At 37.0% G+C, this 17,065-nt stretch overlaps 1 protein-coding gene across 5 annotated transcripts in view; it reads right to left on the bottom strand.

The window, feature by feature from the left end:
* The window catches only part of ccdc170 (coiled-coil domain containing 170), a 120,709-nt gene that overhangs the window by 96,346 nt on the left and 7,298 nt on the right, over positions 1–17,065 (bottom strand). For 3 of the 5 annotated variants that reach the window (XM_069932320.1, XM_069932323.1, XM_069932324.1), the window contains exon 2: positions 5,786–5,862. In XM_069932320.1, the coding sequence (XP_069788421.1) occupies positions 5,786–5,862 (77 nt within the window). Of the gene's footprint in view, positions 1–5,785; positions 5,863–13,806; positions 13,983–17,065 lie in introns of those variants that run through there. The other 2 variants (XM_069932322.1, XM_069932321.1) reach the window with 1 other exon arrangement.

Below are 17,065 nucleotides of genomic sequence, written 5' to 3'. Positions count from 1 at the left end.
AGAAGAACACCAAGCTCTGCACAGAGGAATAGAAGGTAAAATAAATGGACAGTACATAGATAAAAAAAATTTCAAGAACAAATGAAAGCATTAAAAGAATGGTTGTCACTAGAATTTAGTGAAATGAAAAGTATAGAAGAAAAAATGAGTAGAATAGAGCTGGTCATAACAGATGTAGGGAAAGGATTAGAAAATGTGGAAGAACGTGTAATGGCAGTAGAAATGGAAGTGAATGACTTAAAAAGAAATTTTGACAAAAAAGTTAAAGAAACACAAGAGTTGTTAGCTCAGAAGATGGATATAATGGAAAACTATAGTAGGCGAAATAATATAAAGATAGTGGGCCTAAAGGAAGATGAAGAAGGCAAAGATATGAAAGAATTTATAAAAGAATGGATCCAAAAGTCCTGGGAATGCCAGAAATCCAGGAAGGAATGGAAATAGAAAGGGCACACAGAACACTAGCCCCGAAACCACAGTCACAACAAAAACCAAGATCCATTTTAGTAAAATTTCTGAGATACACGACAAGAGAAAATATATTGGAGAAGGCAATGAATAAAATTAGAGAAGACAAAAAAACCACTGGAGTACAAAGGTCAAAAAAAAAATTACTACCTAGATAAAAGTTTTGAGCTCCTAAGGAAGTGGAAGGAGTTTAACTCAGCAAAATCGATCCTATGTAAAAAAAGGCTATAAATTTATGTTAAGATATCCAGCGGTGCTTAAAATAGTTTTCCCGGGGGAGCAAAACAGACTGTTCTCGGATCCGGAAAAAGCACGAGAATTTGCAGAATGCCTGCAAGACAGAAACAGACATGAAGAGATGTAATAAGAATGAATAACAACGGCAAACTACATATAAAGATGTAAAAATAATGTATAAGAAAGAACTAAAGAGGGAAGTAAAGGGAAGTAAGGGAGAAGGGAGAAAAAGAGGAGGGGGTTTAAACAAAAAGAAAGAGAGAAGAAAAGAGGGGGAGCTTTGTTTTAATGTGAAGATAAAAGTCTTTTCTGGAGGGGGTTGGGTGGGAGAGAATAACAGTCACTGCAAAATCAGTTGACACTTGCGAATGGGTTCGCAGTCCGAATGGAGGGGGGAGTTGTGGTTGCCCGGCAAGGGACAATGGGAAAATCAGAGAGGGGGGAAACTTGGGTTTAAGGGAATTTTAGATGTGGGAGTGGTTGAAGTATTTTATGTTTTCGAAGTGTTGTCATACATTGAGTTCAAAAAAGGAAAACTGAGAAATGAAAATGGGGAAAAGTGGAAAGGTGGTGGTGAGGAAGCGGAAATTAGATGTAAACAGAGTATGAGATGGCCATGTTTTTTTTTAAACTTTATTTATTCGTTCAAAAAAATAATAATATATGACATATACAACAATTAACCATAAACATGAACATTATTTTTTATATATATAGAAAAAAAAGAAAAAAAGGAACCCCCCCACCTTCAGCCTACTCTCCTGAGAGCCAAAAAGAAAGAAAAAAGAAAAAAAATATTTTAAAAAATTAAATATACATATTAAGATCTAATCAATGTAAATTGAAACATAAATATTCTGAATATAACCACTTAATTTAAAAAATTATAATTATCACACGAAACATACGTAATTTTTTCCATTATTAAACAATATCTCATCTCATTGTGGCATCTATTAATATCAATCATATGTGTATCTTTTCACATACTAGCAATACATTTTTTCGCTACAGATAAAGCTAAATATACAAAAGCAAGCTGAAACTTATCTAATCCCAAGCCTTTCAGAGGTTGCAAACTACCCAATAAAAATACTGTCGGATCTAAAAGTATTTTAATCTTATACAGGTATTCTAAAAATGATTGAATTTTCTTCCAAAAAGATTGTGTATGTATACATGACCAAACAGCATGAAAAAAAGTTCCAACCGTATCACCATATCTAATACACAAATCTGATTCATAAAAACCATACTTTTTTAATTTTTCAGGTGTTAAGTATAATTGATGTAAAAAATTATAGTTAATCATTGCATAACATGCATTTATCAATCTATCTAACAGATATCTAACCAATCATCTTCGGAAAAAATAAACCCAGTATCCGCTTCCCATTTACTTTTAGATCTATCCCAACCCTTTTTATCCATACCATCCTGAAATATTTGATACATAAATGAAATATAACCCTTCTCTGGTACCTTCACAAGAAAAGTCTCAAATTTAGTCATTTCAGGTAAAATCATATCTCTACCAAATATACATTTTACCAAAGATCGAATTTGATAATAGAGAAACAAAGAGTTCTTATCAATACCAAAATTTTCCCTCATCTGATTAAAAGATAAAAAATTACCCTCTTTAAAACAATCTCCCAAATTTTTCACACTTTTAAATCTCCAATGCAATAAACTTCAATTATGTATTGAAAAAGAAATAAGTTGATTATTATACAACAGAGTCAAAGCCGATAATTTACCCCTAGAGCCTATCAATTTATTTTTCTTTATCCATAACTTCATTAAATGTTTTAGTATAGGCACATTATATTGTTGTAACAAATTTATATTCCATCTAAACAAAAATTGATGTATTTCAAATTCAGAAAAATTTGCCATCTCAATTTTGGCCAAACTAGGAGGCTGTACCAAATCCATCAATGAACTAATAAATTTAAGTTGGGCTGCTTCATAATAATTTTGAACATGTGGTAAATGTAATCCCCCAACTCATATTTCCAAGTTAATTTATTCAAAGCTACTCTCGAAAATTTACCTCTCCATAAAAACTCCCTAACCATTTTAGTCAAGTCTTGAAAAAAAATTATTAAGTAAATGCGGAATAGATTGAAACAAATATTGTATACGCGGAAAAATATTCATCTTAATTGTATTTATCCTACCAATTAAATTAATAGATAAATCTTTCCATTTAATCAAATCAGTTTTAATTTTTTTCATTAATGGAACATAATTTAATTTATATAAAGATTGATCATTAACATTCAAAATTATACCCAAATGTTTAATTCAATCAGTCCATTTCAAATTAATAATATTCTTATAAACTGAATAATCTCCTTCACTTACCGGTAATATTTCACTTTTTTCCCAATTAACTTTATATCCAGAAAGACATCCATATTGTATGAAACACTCCTTCAAGTGCAAAAGTGACTGAGCTGGGTTTATTAAATACACCAATACATCATCAGAAAATAAATTAATTTTATACTCCTCGTCTAAAACTTTCATACCTTGTATCTGTGTATTTTGTCTTATCAGCTGTGCTAAAGGTTCAATCACTAGATGGCCATGTTGAAAAAACTATATGACTAAATATTAATGGAATACATAACCAAATCAAAAGGAAGAGGCAATTAAATTTACTGATAAAAGAAAAAATAGATATAGCATTCGTGCAGGAAACACTTCTAACTGAAGTGGAACGCAATAAATTAAGGAAAGACTGGGCAGCATCATATAATTCAAAAGCCAGAGGTGTAGCTATATTAATCAATAAAAATTACCAATCAAAATAGAAGAGGAAATAATAGATCCAGCAGGGAGGTATGTAATGAAAAAGTGTCAGATATATTCAGAATTCTGGAATTTGGTCAATATATATGCACCTAATGAAGAGGATTAAAAGTTTATGCAAGATATTTTTTTGAAGATTGTAGATACGCAGGGGAATATATTGATAGGAGGGGACATTAACCTTAATTTGGATTCAAAGATGGATAAAACTGAACAAAAGTCTAGCAAAAAGAACAAAGTAGCCAAATATATGGTTAAATCAATGCAGGAAATGCAACTTTTGGATATATGGAGGAGACAACACCCAAAGGAGAAGGAATACTCATATTATTCGAGTAGACATAAAACATACTCAAGAATTGACCTGTTCCTGTTGTCAACCCATATCCAAGGGAGAGTTAGGAAAACAGAATATAAAGCTAGATTGTTATCTGATCACTCACCCCTGTTATTAGCAATAGAACTGGAGGACATCCCACTAAGAACATATAGATGGAGATTAAACTCTATGCTATTTAAAAAACAGGAATTTAGAGAATTTATTGATCACCAAATTAAAATGTTCTTTGAAATAAATACAGAATCAGTGAAAGACAAATTTATATTATGCAATGCAATGAAAGCCTTCATCAGAGGGCAGATAATAAGTTATGTAACTAAGAGGAAAAAGGACTACAATCAGGAAATAGAACAGCTGGAAAGGGAAATAATAAGTACAGGAAAAGAACTAGCAACAAGGGAAGATACAACAAAAAGAAGAGAATTGGCAGACAAAAAAATAAAATACGAAACACTACAAACGTATAAGGTGGAGAAGAACATAATGAAAATAAAGCAGAAGTATTATGAGCTTGGAGAAAAAAACGCATGAAATACTAGCTTGGCAGCTTAAAACAGAACAAGCTAAAAGAACGGTATTGGCATCAAGGAAAAAGGACAAACAAATTACATATAACCCAACAGAGATCAATGAAAATTTCAAGGAATTCTACGAGCAATTATACCGATCTGAGAACGAAGGAAAAGAAGACAAAATAGATGAGTTTCTAGCTAAAATTGAACTACCGAAATTGCAAGAAGAGGAGCAAAACAAATTGATAAAACCATTTGAAATAGAGGAAATACAGGATATATTAAAAAAGCTACCAAACAATAAACGCCTGGAGACGACAGACTCCCAATAGAATTATATAAAACATTTAAAGAGTTATTAATTCCTCCTCTCCTGGAAGTAATGAACCAGATAGAAGAAATACAAAACTTACCAGATTCATGTCTTCTTCTTTGGCTTGGCTTCGCAGACGAAGATTTATGGAGGGGTAATGTCCACGTCAGCTGCAGGCTCCTTTGTGGCTGACAAGTCCAATGCGGGACAGGCAGATACGGTTGCAGCGGTTGCAAGGGAAAATTGGTTGGTTGGGGTTGGGTGTTGGGTTTTTCCTCCTTTGTCTTTTGTCAGTGAGGTGGGCTCTGCGGTCTTCTTTAAAGGAGGTTGCTGCCCACCGAACTGTGAGGCGCCAAGATGCATGGTTTGAGGCGATATCAGCCCACTGGTGGTGGTCAATGTGGCAGGCACCAAGAGATTTCTTTAGGCAGTCCTTGTACTTCTTCTTTGGTGCACCTCTGTCACGGTGGCCAGTGGAGAGCTCGTCATATAACACGATCTTGGGAAGGCGATGGTCCTCCATTCTGGAGACGTGACCTACCCAGCGCAGTTGGATCTTCAGCAAAGTGGCTGAAGATGTCGGCCTCTGCCATCTCGAGTACTTCGATGTTAGGGATGAAGACGCTCCATTGGGAGCTCAATGTTAGGGATGGAGCGGAGACAACGCTGGTGGAAGGGGAAAGATCCACTAACACCAGCATCGTAAAGACCAATATCTCTACTTAACTCAGATTATAAGATAATGTTCTTGATAGAAGATGAGACACTGTACTTGAAGCATACATTGAGCCTCATAGGAACAACCCAAGTAGCCATAGACACACAGATCAGGATGGGATGGAGATAAGTAACTAGAAACTAAGGGTAACCTCTGCAGACTGAAAATAAATGTCCCGCAAAGGAACTATCCAATCTGAATTTGCCTTCTGCATTAACAATCACTTCACTGGCTGTGAAATGTCACAAGATAACCTGAAATTGTGAAACCCACAACACTGTGGATTTACCTTTAATTTAGGCTATCCTAAAAATATATAAATGTGGTCAGTCAAGTAAATGTACATCATAATGTGCCGCTAGGTGCTATACACGTACCTCCCAGCAGTCAGGGTGGCAATCAACTCTTCCTTTTCAGTCAGTTGCTTCTTCAGTGTGTTAAGTTTCTCTTGAAGCTGAAACATTAATAGGGTAATTATTAATGTGGGCAAGCTCATCTTTCTGAGCTTAATAAAAAACTCCTGTTACAAAGTCATTGAACCATTTTGCATAGAACAGACCCAGTCAGAATTCTGGGCTAGTCCCATTTGCTTGAATTCAGTCCATATCCTTGTAAGCCTTTCCTATCCATATAACCTGTCCAAATGTCTTTTGAATGTCAAAATCATACCTACTTCTACAGTCTCCTCTGCAAATACAAATACACTGAGTGAAAAAGTTGCCCCTCGGATCCCTCTTAAATCTCACCCCTCTCACAAACCTATGCCCTCTAGTTCTGGATTTGTGTACCCTGGGGAAAAATACTGTGAGTGTTCATTTTATCCATGCAACTCATGATTTTACAAACCTCCATAAGGTCACCCCTGCATTTCAGGGACAAAAGACCTAGCCTATCCCGTTTCTCTTCATAATCCATGCCCTCAAGCCCTAGTCACATTGTACTGAATCTCTTCTGCACCCTTTCCAACTTACTGACATCCTTCCTGTTTCATGATTATAAAAAAACACGCGTAATCCCAGGTTAAATCAGTTGCAATAATAGATAACAACTATAACTCTAAAGCTAAGTGAGTTTGATTTTTGTATTACCAACTGTGCATGGAATGGTGGAAACCCCAGGGGGTGGGACATTCCTGATCCAATTTGGAGCCAAATCTCTCTTAAACAAAGATTATCATGATATTCTAGAACAAGGCAGGAACAGCATTCAATAAGTAATAGTACAATTGTCTTCTATATTTAATATCCTTTAAATAGTAACAAGATACCCATGCACTGATAAGGTTTAATTTGGAGAGAAAATTATACGGTTTGATTCGCAAAGAAAATAGACTTTGATAACTTCTTAGAACCATAGACATTACAGAACATAAACAGGCCCATTGGCCCTTCTAGTCTTAACAATTATTCTGCCTAGTACCACTGACCTGAAGCTGAACCATATCCCTCCATTCCCCTCCCATCCATGAACCAGTCCAATTTTTTTCTTAAATTTCAAAATTGAGCCTGCATTTACCAATTCATATAGCAGTTTGTTCCACCCTTCCACCACTCTTTGCATAAAGAATTTCTCACCAATGTTCCCTTTAAACTTTTCCCCTTTCACCCTTAACCTATGTCTTCTAGTTTTTGTCTCATCAGTGGAAAAAGCCTGCTTGCATTTATTCCCATCAGAAATATGTATACCTCTATCAAATCTTCTATCATTCTTCTATGCTCTATGGCACACATGTCAAACTCTGGCCCGCGGGCCAAATTTGGCCTGCGATATAATTATATTTGGCCGGCAAGATCATTTCAAAAATGTATTAGAGGTGGCCCGCTGGCTGCCGCGCCAGTATAGCGCATGCACAGTAATACAACAAATCCCAGAATGCATTGGCGTCAGCCTGCTAATCGCCCCCACCTCCTCTGTTTACGTTGCAGGGTCTCACCGTGGACTCTGATTTTGGGGCCTGGCGGGTGTCAGGGGAAGCCAAGGCCGCTTCCCAGCGCCCGGAACCAGAGGCCTCGGGCCTGACCTCGCCAGGACCGTTGCCCACTCCCCCTCCCTGCCGCAGGCCGATCCGCGACTCACAGTGACGGGGCCGCTGATCCGCCGAGATGCCGCCCTGCAGCGAGAGCCGATGCCCCCGCATTGTCGTTGTCCAACCCGATCGCCTGCAAACCCCGCCCTCCCGCACACAGGCCTGAGTAAGTATTATGAACTTTAATCTCAGGATAAAACGATCTTCCAATAGTTTCATGTCACAGTGATAAATATATTCCTGGTTAAAAATGGTCCTGCACCTGGATACAAGCTCATTAGGCATAAAACTTGAAAAGTGTGTAAATCAAAGGATATCCGTATCAATGGAAAAAGGGCATTGCAATTAACCCTGCTAGAGTTCATGTCCACAATCAGTCACCCATTTGATTGTTTCAGGAATCATGTTATTCTCCCACATTCTCAATAGCCCTCAGATTTTACTATTCGACAGCCCACTAGCAACATTTGACAAATCCTCTATAGAGAAATATTATTTATTGAATATTTTATTTCTCATTTGTTAATGCTTCTGGAAAGAGTTTATCCAAAACTATAATTAAACATTTATTTTAATAAGAAAAAGTTTAATATTACATATGTTGAAAGAAGAGAAAACATGCAGATGTTGTTGAAAATTTTCAATAAATATTTAGTTCGGCCCTCGACTTAGTCCAAGTTTTTAATTTTGGCCCTCCGTGAATTTGAGTTTGACACCCCTGCTCTATGGAATAAAGTCCTAACCTGCCTTTCCTTTCCCTGTACCTCAGTTCTTCATTTCCTGGTTACATCCTTGTAAATCTCCTCTGCATTCTTTCACTTATTGATACAATACTCCAAATTTGACCTCACCAATGTCTTAAACAACTTTACCATAACATCTCAACTTCCATACTCAATACTTTGATTTATGAAGGCCAATATTCCAGAAGTTCTCTTTACAACCCTATCTACCTGTGAAATCGCTTTCAGAGAATTATGTATCTGTATTCCTAGATCTGTCTGTTCTACTTTTTACAAGATCAGACCAACAACCACAAAGAAGGCATATCACACCATGGTAAAGATGAAGAATTACTTTATTAACAAAAATTCACCTTCAAACTTTAAATCAAAAATCCCCCTTTTATAACAATGCCCACTGGTTACTATCTAAATTTCTATAACAGTCTAAAACTAATAAATTCCCCAGCCTAAATATAGCATATGTAATTAAAGTCTAAGTTATATTTCCAACCAGACCACAGAAAAACTTAGACACAAAACACACAAGACTCACAAAACTTCAATCTCAACCAAATCAAGATCATAAACAAAATTCAGTTTGTTTGGTAAACTGAAGCCAAAAGATCTTTGAGAGAGAGAGAGAGAGAGAGAGAGAGAAAGAGAGAGAGAGAGAGAGAGAGAGAGAGAGAGCACAAAATTTGAAGTTGTCTTGTTGTGTTGCTTGCAGAGAGAGGAACAATGGCTTGGTCCGGATCCTTCTGGCTGCCTTCAGAATGTTCATCCCTTTTAAAATGTCCAACATTCTAAACTGTCTTCCAGACAATGACTCATGTTTTGGGCCTCCTTCCACTCCACAGCACACCCAGAGGTGGTTTGTCTTCCAAGTCCAGAAATTTTTTAGATCATTTTCTGCACATGCCCAGTCCGTCTCCCACTCTCTCAGCAGTCCACCTTCACCTTGGCTCTTAAAGGCAATCTGTCACTTTTTAACATAAAACCACACAACACATAGGTCAATACACAACACAGATCTCTGTAACACCTCCCCGCTAAAAAAAAATTTGGTCCACAAGAACAAATTTTTAACAATTAATGGAAGTTAATTAAACTAAAATTAAATAAACACTCCATTTTTTTACAGTAAGTATGTGATTAGATTCATATCTACCCAGATTAACATCATGACAAACAATCTGCTATTATGTTATCCGTCCCCTTTATGTGTGTAATAATTAGTACAGGCTGATGGCATAAAATGGCCTTTAACTTCAGAAACACTTCCTGGCATGCATCTGACCAGATAAATTTTTTCTTTCTTTCCAAGTAGTTTTGTTAATGGGAGTGCAATTTCTGCAGTTTTTACAAAATCTATGATAGTAGCCAATCATACCTAGAAATCTCCAAAGAGCTTTCTTATTAGGGAACACAGTGATAGCCAATACTTTCACTCCAAACAGTGCCACCTGTCCCTGTCCTACCACATTACCCAGATAAATTACAGTGGCATGTCCAAACTCACTCTTGTGCAAATTCACTGTGAGGTGTGTTTCCATCAGTCTCTGAAATAACTGCTCTAATTCAAGCATGTGTTTTTCCCATGTATCCATACTAATTACTAAATCATCGATATAGGCTCCTGTGTGCTCTAAACCCTGAATTACTGCATTAATCATTCTCTGAAATGTGCCAGGTCCATTTTTCATCCCAAAAGGCATAACATTATACTCATACAATCCCGAAGGTATAACAAATACAGAAATCTCCCTGCCTTTCTCTGTCAAAGGAACACACCAGTATCCTTTTAAGAGATCAATCTTTGTAAGAAACTTAGCCTTCCCCACCTTATCTATACAATCATCTATTCTGGGAATAGGGAGCACATCAGTCTTTGTCACCATGTTTACCTTTCGATAATCTGTACAAAACCTAATTGAGCTTAGACACCAGAACACAGGGTGAACTCCAATTTGAACTTGATTTTCAGATTATGTCATTTTTGAGCAGATAATCCACCTCTTGATTCAACAATCTCCTCTTTTCCTGATTAACACGGTAAGGATGCTGCTTAATAGGCTTAGCATCACTGACCTCCACATCATGACAAGCCACAGTAATTCCTCTTGGAACATCTGGGAATATATCATTAAATTTCATAAGTAATGTCTTCATTTCTTCCCTTTCTGATTTAGTCAAATGCATTAACTTGGTGTCTAAAGTTTGGAAAACTATAGAATTTTCCAGCCTGGGGCCTGTCACTTTCTGGGCTCCTTGACCTTCCACGAAACTTATCTCCTCCTTACTTACCTCTATAACTAGTACCTTGGATGGAATCCTAGTCTCCTCCTCAGTCATTTTCTCAAAGTCAGGTTTAAGCATGTTCACGTGACAGACCTGTGTCTCTCTTCGACAATCAGGTGTCTCAATGACATAGGTGACCTAGTTAATTTTTTAATTTCACCTTATATGGTTCTAAAAACTCAGCTCTCAAAGGGTTTGACTGCATTGGAAACAAAACCAATACTTTGTCGCCAGGTTTAATGTCCCTAATTTTTGCTTTTTGATCATACCGAATTTTCATTTTTCCCTGAGCAGTTTTTAAATTTTTCCTTGCCATCTCGCAAGCCTGGTGTAATCGGTTTTTAAATTTGAAAACATAATCCAACAGATTTGATTGTATATCCACTGTTCCTTCAACAATAGTAATGGACCCCTGACTTCATGACCAAATACCAACTCAAATAGACTAAAGCCAAGAGACTCCTGAGTTGCCTCTCTAACAGCAAACAAAAACAAATGGATTCCTTCATCCCAATCCTTTTTATTTTTCACGCAATAAGCCCTCATCATATCTTTCACAGTTAAATGGAACCTTTCCAAGGCCCCTTGACTTTCAGGATGATAGGCAGAAGACACAATTTGATGGGCTCCCAATTCATACACCACCTGTTGAAATATTCCAGACATCAAATTACTCCCTTGGTCCGATTGAATTCCCCTTGGTGGGCCAAACTGTGAAAAATTTTAGCATAGCCTTCACAATCGTCTTTGCTTTAATGTTTCTCAGGGGAATAGCCTCTGGAAACCTTAAAGCTGTGCACATGAGTGTTAACAAATATTCATTTCCTGCTTTGGTTTTTGGCAATGGGCCAACACAATCCACCATCACTTTTGAGAAGGGCTCCCTGAAAGCAGGGATGGGTTGTAAAGGTCCCACTGGTGGTTCTTGATTAGGCTTGCTGACCAGTTGACAAGTGTGACAGGTTCTACAAAAGTTCACAACATCCTTTCTTAATTTCGGCCAATAAAATTGTTTCCTTATCTTTTCTACCATCTTCTTCACTCCAAGATGACCTAAAGGTGTACAATGAGCCAACTTTAATATTTCATTCCTGTAAGTTTTGGGAATTACAACTTGCCTTATTACCACCCAGTTTTCACTGGCAGGTATCACTTGTGGTTTCCACTTTCTTATCAATATTCCATCTTGAATAAAGTAATCTACTGGCACAGTTTCAATTTCCTGGTTAGACAGAATCTTATCTCTTATCCCAGCAAGATCAGGCTCATGCTTTTGTCTAGCTATTAATTCTTCTCTTGACAACAGCAAAGCTGGATCCTTAGGTTTGTCCTCAATGCTTGCCTCCACTATCACTATCCTCCAAGATCATAACAGACTTGCTCTACCTCTATCTTTTTTCTAGACATGGCTCTAGTAATGGCACACACAGGGTAGATTTCCAAATCCTTTTCAGACTCATAAGCCAATGGCTTACTTGTGAGTTTCACCACAGGTATGACTTTACCCTCTGCTAAATCATTCCCTAACAAAAGAGAAACTCCATCCACCAGCAGACTTGATCTTATCCCTATCGTAACTGGGCCATTAACTAAGTCTGATTTCATCACTATTCTATGCAAAGGTAATGGCTCTGCTTCACCACCAATGCCTTTAATTAAATTCACATCTCCAGTATCAGTATCCTCATCAAAATTCAAAACATTGCTTAATACAAGCGATTGGGCTGCTCCAGTATCCCGCAGGATTTTAACTGGCACTTGATTGGATCCTTCTTTAACCGAAATGAAACCTTCAGTCATGAATGGTTTAAAAATATCCCTAACTTTCTCACTCTGAACACAGGCAGTTAGTACCACCTCTTTCTCTTCCTTCCTTTTCAGTACAGGACAATTTGCTATTATGTGCCCTGGCTTCTTACAATAGTGGCAAATAATAGTCAAAAATTTTTCCTTCACCCATTTCTCTTTCTCTCTTCCTTTAACCTCACTTCTAGATTTTCTTTCTACTCTACTTGGATTATCAGCAGTATTCCTTTGAAAGGTTTTTCCAGGTGTCTAATTAGACTCGAAGATTAAAGCATATTCCTCTGCGAATTTAGCCAATTCTTGCCAAGTTTTTATATTTTTCTCTGCCAAGTACTCTTGAATATCGTCAGGAACACAATTTTTAATCTCCTCAATCAGAATGATTTCCCTCAATAAATCAAAGTTATTTTCTACTTTCATTGTGGCACACAACCGATCAAAACACACAACATTCCTATAAGCAAAATCCAGGTAAGATTGGGTTGCTGCTTTATTTAAACTCCTGAACTTTTCTCTATAAGCCGCTGAGACTAGTTCATAAGATCGGAGTATAGCCTGCTTTACAAATTTGTAATCACCTGCTTGTTGTTCCATGAGACACGAATACACCTGTTGGGCTTTCCCTTTAAGAACACTTTGTAGCAGGAGTGACCAGTGGTCTGGTGGCCATTTTAAATTTACAGCTACTTTCACAAAATGTTGAAAATACTGGTCTATTTCAGCTTCCTCAAATGGAAGAACTAACCTCACTTCTCCACTGACCAGAAACCTCTCCTCCTGACCAGCACATGGGTTTTGGGCTTCTCCCTCTCCTTGCGTTAGAGTCAGCTTTAATTTACCTCGTTCTAGCTCATGCTTCCATTCTTTCTCTCTCTCCTCAAACTCTAGCTTTCTCAAAGCCAACTTGACTTCCTCTGAAGTTTTCTCCTTTGGAAACTGTTCTAATGCAGCTTCTTCAAATATCCCCTTTCCTACATAGTGCTTAACAATCTTTAACAAAATTTCCTTTTTTTTATCCCAGTTCTTACTCTATGAAGTTTTAACTTGCCAACTATAACCATCAGTTCTGATTTTTTAGCCATTTTTAAATTAACCACTGAAGGGTTAGCAATGAAACTGGTCAATATTCATAGTTGCTGGTTTTTCTGCTGGTGATTTATACACTCACAGTTTATTTTTAATTTCAAGCTGGAGGTTGAGTCAAACTCAGACGACTGATAACTAAATCCAAGTCAATAGCCCCTAAAGCTTCCAAATTGGTTTGATCCCGGACGATGGTCCCCAAACTATGTTACAAGATCAAACCAGCAACCATAAAGAAGGCATATCACACAGGGATAAAGATGAACAATTACTTTATTAACAAAAATTCACCTTCAAACTTTAAATCAAAAACCCTTCTTTTATAACAATGCCCACTGGTTACTATGCAAATTTCTATAACAGTCTAAAACTAATAAATTCCCCAGCCTAAATATAACATATGTAATTAAAGTCCAAGTTATATTTCCAACCAGCCCACAGAAAAACACACAAGACTCACAAAACTTCGATCTCAACCGAAGCAAAGATCATAAACAAAATTCAGTTTGTTTGGTAAACTGAAGCCAAAAGATCTTTGAGAGAGAGAGAGAGAGAGAGAGAGAGAGAGAGAGAGAGAGAGAGAGAGAGAGAGAGAGAGAGAGAGAGAGAGAGAGCACAAAATTTGAAGTCTTCTTGTGTTGCTTGCAGAGAGAGGAACAATGGCTTGGTCCGGATCCTTCTGGCTACCTTCAGAATGTTCATCCCTTTTAAAATGTCCAACATTCTAAACTGTCTTCCAGACAATGACACGTTTTGGGCCTCCTTCCATTCCACAGCCACACCCAGTGGTGGTTTGTCCTCCAAGTCCAGAAATTTTTAGATAATTTTCTGCACATGCCCAGTCCATCTCCACCTTGGCTCTTAAAGGCAAACTGTTACTTTTTAACATAAAACCACACAACACATAGGTCAATACACAACACAGAACTCTGTAACATACTCTACTCCTCAGTGTCTCACCATTTACTGTGTATGTCCTACTTTGGATTGTCAGTGGAACACCTTACATTTGTCTATATTAAATTCCATCTGCCATTTTGCAGCCCATTTTTCCAGCTGGTCCAGATACCTCTACAAGCTTTGAAAATCTTCCTCACTGTCCACAACGCCTCCAATATGCATCATTTGCAAACTTGCTGATCTAATTTTCCACATCATCCTGATCATTGATATAGATGACAAACAACAATGGACTCAAGAATGATCCTTGAGTTACACTACTAATCAGAAGCCTCCAGTCAGAGAGGCAATCATCCACTCCCATTCTGGCTTCTCCCATATAGCCAATGTCTATTCAAATTTATTACATCACCATGAAGACCAAACTTTCCTGAATAATCTTCCATGCAGGATATTGTCAAAGGCCTTACTAAAGTCAAGTAGAAAACATCATGACCTTTCCTTCATCAATTTTCCTGGTACATTCCTCGAAAACTCTACAAGATTAAATACAACCTACCACACAGTCATTTTGACTATCCTTAATCAGTCCCTGGCTATCCAAACACTTATATATCCCATCTCTTAGAACTTCTTCCAATAATTTACCCACTAGTGACATACTAAATAATCCTGGATTATTTTCAAAGCATTTTTTAAACAATAGAACAACATAAGCTATCCTTCAATCCTTCAAAACCTCACCCATGGTGAGGGACATATTAAATATATCTGCCAGGGCCCCTGCAATTTCTACACTAGCCTCCTTCAAGGTCTGAGGGAATACCTTGTCAGGTCCTGGAGATTTATCCACTTTCAATTGTCAAGACAGCAAGCATCTCCTCTTCTTTAATCTGTATAAGTTCCATGACCTCACTTTCATAGACTCTGTGCCAGATTCTGAGTAAACACAGGTGCAAAAAAATCATTTAAGATCTCCCCAACTCTTTAGGATCCATACATAGGCAACCACTCTGATCTTCAAGAGGACCAATTTTGTCCCTCACTATCCTTTTGCTCTTAATTACCTATAAAAGCCCTTAGAACTTTCCCCTCAACTTGTCTGCTATAACAACCTCATCATTTCTTTTAACTCTCCTAATTTCTTCCTTATTTTCTCTTGCATTTTTTATATTTCTTAAATATCCCATTTGCTCCTTTTTGAGTATACTGGCAATACACCTCTCTCTTCTTCTTAACTAGATCCCCAATAAACCCCAAAATCTAATGTTCCCTAAGGCTGTTAATTTTACCTTTAATCGTGATGGGAACATATAAATTCTCTACTCTCAAAATTTCACCTTTGAAGGCCTCCCACTTACCAAGCACTTCCTTGCGAGAAAACAACTTATCCGAATACACACTTTTTGATCCTTTCTCATTTCATCACAATTGGCCTTTCTCCAATTTAGAATCACAACCCTAGGACCAGACCTATCCTTATCCAGAATTATCTTGAAACTAATGGCATTAGTTTCCCATTCCATATGTCTCATTTCATAATAGGAGATCCAGTATTGCACTCTCTCTAGTTGGTACTTCTATATATTGATTTAGAAAACTTTCCTGAACACATTTGACAAAGTCAACCCCACCAGCCCTTTTTCAGTATGGGAGTCCCAGTGAATATGTGGAAAGTTAAACTCATCTACTATCACAACTCGTCTACTATTTACATTGTTATTCCCATCATAATTATGTATACCTCTATCAAATATCCCCTCATTCTACAAACACCTAAAAAAAATTATTATGCTTTAATATGAATCCTAAGTGTCCAAAGAGCTTGAACTGGTTAAACACAAATGCACATTTTAACAACATGCCAAATATTTTTTTTATATTTTATTTAAGGATTCATTTATCTTTTATGCATTTATAAAATCTTTTCCTGTTTCACTTACAAACTTGCTACATCACTGCATTGAGCTTTTCTGCATAATTTCTACACCCCACATAATGTTTTCCAATGCATTAGCCATGGATTTGAGTTTGATTTTAATGCTTCAAATTATCCAACCATCACAGGATTGACTGCCTTCACATCTGAGTTCAATCAGCTCCTGGGTGAATGGTTCCCTTCTCTGGGGTCATTTTAATTTTAGCATCAGTCACAGACTCATTGGGAGTCTATGACTATCTGCCATGTTTATCTGCTATTTCACGGCAACATTTAAAAAAATGTGACCGTGAATTAGTATGAAATGTTATTTCTAGATTAGCTATCTTTTATACATTTCAAGTTTTGACTTTACAGAAAAAAGTCTAAAGAAACTTAAAAGTATAGGAACACAAGAATTAAGTAACTTATTCACATCTTGGAGCCAGCTTCCTTAATACATGACTAATCTGTAATGGAAGTAAGAGCAAAAAGAAGTGGGGCATCTCTCCCATCACATAATCTCATGATATACTGACTTTTATTTATCATTCTCACAAAATTGTTGCCCCACAATGCTGAGGATGAACATTTATGGCTCTCCAAGAACTGGCAAACGTAAACTCTTGTGCATGTCCCTTCCTAATACCATCCAACACCTCCACTTCCACACCCTTTGACACAATCTACAATCGATCTAGTCTCAAATGGTTCTGGGGGAAGATCGATCTAGATTCCTGTTATTGTTTTGTTGAAAGAAAAGGTCTTTCAGATCTCACACTGAATAATCCCATTTAAATTTTAAGTTTGTTTCATACCAGTGGGAAAAAGATCCATCTGCTTCATCGAAACCTTTAATGATCTCAATTAGGTTGGTCATTAATCTTCTATTCACTGTGGA

The sequence above is a fragment of the Narcine bancroftii genome, chromosome 4, assembly GCF_036971445.1.
Source record: "Narcine bancroftii isolate sNarBan1 chromosome 4, sNarBan1.hap1, whole genome shotgun sequence".
Classification (NCBI taxonomy): domain Eukaryota; kingdom Metazoa; phylum Chordata; class Chondrichthyes; order Torpediniformes; family Narcinidae; genus Narcine; species Narcine bancroftii.
Note: the sequence above shows the minus strand (reverse complement) of the source record. Positions and strands in the feature narration are given on the sequence as shown.